This window comes from Dermacentor andersoni, chromosome 7, assembly GCF_023375885.2.
Source record: "Dermacentor andersoni chromosome 7, qqDerAnde1_hic_scaffold, whole genome shotgun sequence".
Taxonomy (NCBI): domain Eukaryota; kingdom Metazoa; phylum Arthropoda; class Arachnida; order Ixodida; family Ixodidae; genus Dermacentor; species Dermacentor andersoni.
Genome location: NC_092820.1, coordinates 23,372,575 through 23,379,810, shown reverse-complemented (window position 1 = coordinate 23,379,810; position 7,236 = coordinate 23,372,575). Strand labels below are relative to the sequence as shown.

The 7,236-nt window shown below is 47.7% G+C and overlaps 1 protein-coding gene across 1 annotated transcript; it reads left to right on the top strand.

Annotated features, from left to right (window-relative positions):
- Positions 1 to 3,542: 3,542 nt before the first annotated feature.
- LOC126532469 (baculoviral IAP repeat-containing protein 3-like) lies at positions 3,543 to 4,343 on the top strand. The gene is made up of 2 exons (XM_072289424.1): positions 3,543 to 3,910; positions 4,023 to 4,343. Exons 1-2 carry the CDS (start codon positions 3,638 to 3,640, stop codon positions 4,206 to 4,208), a joined length of 459 nt encoding a protein of 152 aa, XP_072145525.1. The 5' UTR covers positions 3,543 to 3,637; the 3' UTR covers positions 4,209 to 4,343.
- The last annotated feature ends 2,893 nt before the right edge of the window (positions 4,344 to 7,236 follow it).

Sequence of the window (7,236 nt, the reverse complement as noted above, 5' to 3'; positions counted from 1 at the left end):
ACAGTGCTTGCTTTAAAGGGACACGAAAGAAAATTTATTTGAGCTTTATTAAATCATTCTTCTGCAACACCGAAAAAACAACTCCCACCATGAGAATTGGCTTGATTTGCCAGATAACTTGCAAAAACGAAAACTGGTGTCGCCACCACCACCTTATAGTTCCTGCACCAGTTCGCTGTGATATGGAATTTGACGGTGTCTGTTCGGGTCTAGCTAATGTTCTACTGGCCAATATTGATGAATTCTGTTGTAAAGGTGTCAAAGAATATACTTAGTTGAAGTATGACTCCACACTGATGTGCGGGCACTGCATAAAACTTGAAAAATGAAAGTTAAATCTTCATTTTCTCATCTATTAATCCGCTTATTGCCACAATGTTCATGAATACAGTTCTGAAAGATTGTTTTATCAGTCTAAAATGATTTGCTGTTTCTCTTTAGTATCTCTGTAATGGATCTTTAGCAACAAGATGTGTTTTAGTATGCCACAGGTATTCTCAGCGGGGGCAAGAGCACCAGCAGCATGCTCAATTATTCTGTACCAACTGATAATTTGAAGGATGTCCTGTGCCACTAGGGTTAGGCCAACGTGGTTCTGCGTTAATCACCACAAGTGTATTATGCAAAACTTAATGGCCCAGAAATTGGTAATTCAGGGGAGAGTTGAATTAGCTATTTTTATTTCTTTTTTTTTCTTTATGATGGACTTCTCACATTACACTTTGTCACAATGCATTCACTTAAAGTAACTGTGGAGAATAAGGTGGTTTGGTATTCAGACATGCCTTCTGTGTGTAAACAGTGTTAGATGAGCAATACAAAGATACACCATAGATGCTGACTGGCAACATGAAGGGGTTTGAGGGCAGCTACAAATATACATCCTTGTAGTCGTACCTATAGCACTATGTTCAATTTGTCACACAAGCATATGGCATCCATCACAACTGCGTGCCTAGAAACAAACAAGGGCAACACACTCAATTACCTTTTAGTCTATCTAAGAAGCACTACAATTTTTAGGCAACGAAATTGAAATCTGGCTTGTACCCATAAGTACTGCAATACAGTTGTGCAACATGTTCCTCTTGTGTAGAAAAAGGGCTGCATACGTTTTCTTTGAGCACAAGGGGGAGTGGTATCAGTTAAAGCCCCTCCATCCACGCGCCACTGCCGCTTTCTTAAGTAGCGACAACCTATGTTGTGCGCCGCCTTTTCCCCTCACACCAAATCCGGTTCCAGCATTTCCGGTTTCAAAGTTTCCGGTTCCGGCGTTACCGCTTCCTGGAGTTGTGCTGTGGGAATTTCCGCTTTGACTGCCGATGGTGAGACGCCCACGCGTGCTTATAGAGCTGTGGGAGTCACCATGAAAAGAATGCAAAGGCGACAAGCTGTTGTATTCCGCTGAAGTAGTAATTCGCGGTCGCTGTTTTCTAAATGCACGAAAAACGGCAGTGGTCTCCAAGCACCCAGGCACTACATTCCACTGTACGTTGTCTCTCGTGGCACAACCCGTCGCAGGTTGACGCGAAACAGCGAACACGATCAGATCGCCGATTACAATAGGCGGTGGTACTTGGATGGAATCGCATTCACAGTTTAAACCGCAGCTGGTGCAATTAAAGCCTCACCATCGACGCGAAAGTAAACAACGTTAAGAAAAACATAGCGTTACTTCCACTCGAAACAGGAAGCTGCAGCTACGGAAGTTCCGCTTGACGCCAGAAGCTAAGGGGGTGAGTGGCAGAGGAGCGTGGAGGAAGAGGGTAGGTTGGCGGTACTTAACCTGGTCGGCGGAAACGTGTATGGAGGGGCTTTAGTATCAGTTAATGGCTGTTTTCACATATATGTTTTGTCGTGTGTATTAGCAATCACCACTTTCCTTATCTGAGTGAGGTCATTTTTTAGAAAGTTTGAAAGTTTATAGAACATGTTGCTCATGGTTGTTGCAGTTTTCTTCCTAACTATCCATTCATTGCACTGTGCACCCATGTCTTGGGCAACTAGCTGTTTGAAGGTCAGTATGCTATCGATGGGTCTAATGATAATCTCTAGTGCCCTCTCATTTGCTTGTTGCAATACTGAAGAGTTAGATTTTGTATATTGTGTCACTTGTTTATTTTCACTGTACTTTAGTTTCACTACATCTTGAATGTGTTGTGATAGTTTTTCTTTTGCAATGAAAGATATGGTGGGCAGTTGCCGACACTAATGGCATAGTATGAATGCTTGCTGTATTTATCACGATTGTTTCATTTCGCTGGGGCAGTAATGGTCATTAGCAGCAGATGCTAGCTGCCCTTAAGTGCAATGTTTTTTTGTTGCATAGTTTTGTCCATAATCATCCATTGAATGCACTGCAGACCCAAGTTCTGGACAACTGCCTGTTTGAAGGAATGATCTGCATATTCAGTGGGTCTAATGTGAACATCTCTACTACTGACTTAGCTTCACTACATCTTGAATGTGTTGTGATAGTTTTTATTTTGCCGTGACAGATGTGGTGGGCAGTGGCCGGCACTAATGTGATAGTACGAATGCTTGCTGTATTTACCACATGGTTGTTTCATTTTGTCTGGCGCAGTAATGGCCGTTAGCAGCAGATGCCATTTGGCCTTAAGTGCAATATTTTTATGTTGTATAGTTATGTTCATACTAATCCATTGAATGCATATTCAGTGGGTTTAATGTGAACGTCTCTAGTACTGACTGTATATTTATCAGTTAGATTTTATATTGTATGTTGCTTGTTTTCACTGTACTTTAGTGGGATTGCACATTGAATGTGTTGTGATGTATTTTATTTTGCTATGAGAGATCTAATGGGCAGTTACCAGCCCCCAGTCTGTGTATTAGTACAAATATTTATTATGCTTACACAGCATTTTATAAGGCTATAGTTTTGTGATGATTAACTCACGCCTGACTTTTTTATGAGAAACATGTCAGAACTAATAAACAATCACTCATGCTTGGGATCCATGAAATCATCTTTGTAATCTTTCAACTGTCTTCGAAATACTTCCACATCAGGCCCAAGAAACTCCAGAACGGGCTTGAAAAATTACTCTCGGAAAGAACCGAGAAAACCTGATGAATGAGGTAAAAAAATACTCCGAGATCAGCTCCAACAAACCATAGAATGGGCTTGAAAAATTACTCTCAGGTAGAGCTACGAAACCTTGATAACGAGGTAAGAAAATACCCCGACATCAGTACCAACAAACTCGAGAATAGGCCTGAAAATGGCCTGAAAGACAGCGTGGTCGTGCTCACGGACGACGTCAGTACGGACGAAGAAGACCCGGACGAGATTCAACGCGCCGTGTGTGGCTACAACTTGGGAAAGCGACGGACCGAGAAGAAGCCGACACAACAAAAGAAGGCAAGAAGCGACTACGCCAGAGCCACAAATATTTTGGACTTGAACGAGGACTGTTGGTTTGAAATATTGAAATACGTGAGTCCGGCAGATGTCAAACAGCCGTGTGTCGGTGGTGGGGTGTAAAAAAATTAAAAAAACGCCATTACCACATTTGTTTTTGTTGAGTTTTCGCTTGTTCCACTCACCTTCTTCATTTGCACATCCGCCTCCATATTATTTTGCAAAAAAATTAGAGAGATGGAGGTCGAATGAATGGCAGCACACTGTGTAGCAAAACTGTGTTACTATTGCTGCGGCAAAGAAGCCGCCGCAGCAGCCCCTCCCGTAACGGACCCTTACAATGTGGAGCTGTTGAAAAACTCGGAAAAGGCGAGGACGTTCGTCGACAACTGGCCGCATCCGGCTCCGCCGCCATTGGAACTCGCAAGGGCAGGATTTTATTACGTGCCGAACCAGGAAGGAGACACGGTTCGCGGTCCTTCCTGCTCGATGTCCTTTTCCGACTGGAAAGTCGGCGACATTCCGGTGCGAAGACACATTGACAAGAATTGCTTCTGTCCGTGGCGACACCGATTATCCACCGATTATCCACACGGGCGACACCGATTATCCGAGGCTGCATTGCGCGGGTTCACAGCCCTGCTGCTGCCGCCACAGCGACGTCGAGCCACCGCCGCGCAGGTTCTCCATGGCGACGATGCACGCCCGACTGCAAACCTTCGTCAAGTGGAGGGGAAACGCCGAGTTCGGAGTCAGATTGGCCAAGGCCGGATTTTACTATTCCGGTGACAAAGACCACACCATATGCTTTTATTGCGACTGAAAGCTGGTAGACTGGAGAGAAGGCGTTGACGTTCCGGAGATCGAGCACGACCGCGAATTTCCACATTGTTATCTCGCCCGACACAGGCGCCAGCAACGTCGCTCGGAGCCGTGGTTGAAAGAGTACGAAGAGGTGATGAAAGAACGCGACAAAGAACAAGTAAAAACCGAGGAGGTGCAAACGAAGACGACGGTCGACGAGGGGGGAGGGGACAGACATCTGTGTAAAGTGTGCTATGCGTCAGAGGTTTCCATTGCATTCGTACCGTGCGGGCACGCATTACTCTGTGTAGACTGCTCGGCAGACATCGTAAACCGATGCCCCGTGTGTCGTGACTTCATATCGACTAAAATTAAAATCTACCTCTCCTAGACAACAGACATACACACAAAAATAATAAAAAATGATGAGACAACAATTTTCCCCCTCATTTCATTTATTCACACACACATGTATTATTATATATAGATAGAATAGGATGAGGAATTAATACACATGAAATTAGAAAAAGAATGAAAAAAAAGTCATCCGCGCACGGTAGGAACCGGCACGAATATGTCGTCCCGCGACCACATTTCTCCGGACGGCCACTCTGACTTTTTGCCACCGACGTCAGGATGCACGTCGTACAGCTTGAGAAACTGCATCACGTGCAACCACGTTTGCTCGTTTAGTGCGGTGATGTGAACTCCGTCTTCGTCGGATGTCGGTTCCACGTTGTTTCGCACCACGCCCGCGCTCCGCATGAATCCGTCAATGGAGTATTTGCGATGCGTCGATAGACCGCCCTTGCGATCTCGGCCATCTTTTTCGAGCCGTGGCAAAAGTGGCACTCGTCGTGGTATTTTTGCAGTGCCCACAGGTGACACCCCAGCGAGTCGATGCTTGCCGCACCGAGAGTAGGATAGTGCAGGAGTAGCGATTCCATTGCTTTATGCGCACAATGTATTGTGTACAGGTGCGAGTCGAACCGAGTCCAGGCTCGAACCAGCTGATCCATGACGTTCAGTTTAACCGGCACCTCCATGTGTATCAGGCTCACTTTCACGGGGTACGGCAGTCTGTTGACGCGATCGAGCGCGATGGCGGCGTGTTTCGCGTCCATTTTAGACACCGAAATTCCCATGTCAGACACCGCCATCAGTGTTCGGTTGCGATCGCTAAGCTCGATGGCCTCCTCGTAGGAATGGATGCCGTCCAGGACCCCTATTTTCAATGCGAGATCGCGTTCCGACGGGAGAAAAATAAATACGTATCTGAGGCGGTGTAAGGTCGCTCTGATTGTTCGTGTTCTTAAGTGTCACGAATCGGCCACGTGCTGTGTGTATAGAGAGGGGGTTCACTCCCCCCCCCCCCCCCCCCATGTCAGCGGGGCAACCGTTTCAGTATTATGTGGGGTCACGGACCGCGCGGTGTTGGGTGACGCGTCGCGGCAGGCGCCACACTGTAAGCAAAAGTTAGCCGACATTGGGGTTTTTGCGGCTCATGAGCTTTGAAGACTACCTTGCACCAGAAAATTACTCTGGCATGAGGCAGTAAAACGCGTTACATTACATCGTTTTACTACCATCTCTGAGAAACGTAGTAAAAGGATGTCATGAGCCGGCTTTACGACGTACAGAGTTTTAGATCACGTGACCAAAAACCATCTATTGAGAGTTTAAAACCACGTGATCTGGAACCAGCCTGAAGATCACGTGATTAAATACTACCACTTTACTCCCCAAGGTCTCGATCATTGCAAGCTCCGCCCAATCCAGTTAAGCCCATGCTCGGCGACAGGCACGGCCGCGGCAGGAATGGCAAAGATCGATGCCGTGGCGGTGCATCCACCAGCGGAACGGCAGAACGTTGGAAACTTGGAACGTATGTACTACATACGTCGCCTCAAGTGGACGCGGCTTCCTGCCGGCGCGCCGCCCGTTGCACGACCGACGAGCCAATCGTCTGCATTGCGTCAGTGCGAACTCATCGAAAAATAATGTTCCGATTCCGCTCTGCACGGCGAACCGGCGTGGCCATGCTCGCATTCAGCGACAAAAATCGCCTCAAGAATCGTTCCTGGACCGATCCTCTCTACGGCAGGTAAATATCTTGCCGTTCGCGAGGGATACCGCCATCGGCCGGCAGCCTACAAACGGCGAGTTGCCGCGTCTGCTGCTCCGGACGGAAGCAAGTGTGTCGGTCAAAGTTCATTGCCAAGCACAAGCCCACTTTTTCATGCTTCTACGAGCGAGAAAACGACTGTCTCTTGTCCGCTTTGAAGCTGTGAACGGAATCATCACGACCCACTGTAGCACAAAATAAACAAAACATTGGTTAGTTGTAGTGACAGTCAATGGAAAGCCTCACGCACTAGAAATAGATGCGATCATGTCGAGCGGTCTCACCAATTCAAGATGAGGGCACATAATCTCGTAAACACGACAGCTAGCGCTGTTGGAAGCGTGTATACGAGCGGTGATCATGAATTTGTGATCAGTAGGCGTCAAAGAAGCCCGTAGGCCATCTACCATTGCAAGCAGACGGAGCTGCACGGACGGCGCGCTGATGGGCTCGTGTTCGCCAACTAAAGCGGGAGACACACGGTCCGATTCGGTGTCCGATCCGGAGTCCGACGCGCCTGAACGGCAGCCGGAATCGAGGTGTTTTGCCGTGCCGAAGCGCCGGATCGGACGTCCGGCGTGCGACAAACCGGGCAGATTTTCATCGTCCGATGTGTCCGACAACCGCACTGACCGCACCGTCGTTTGGCCGCAGCTAATGTGACGTTCTCTGACGTTCCCTCCACGGAGGCGGCGCTGGCAGGCCGGTTTCTCGCCGTCTTTTTCTTTTTTCCCTTGCCTGCTGCAGTTTGTTGCCGACACGAAATAGTTACCAGTTCAATAAAGTTATCTCGAACATGTGCTTATAATGCAAAACAGCGCCTAGTACAGTAGCACTAAGCTACCGCCGAAATCGGGAGCCGCGACGCGAGGGCCTTTCCGCGGGCAAACAGCACACACCGACCGTCTGAGCGAGGCTGCTC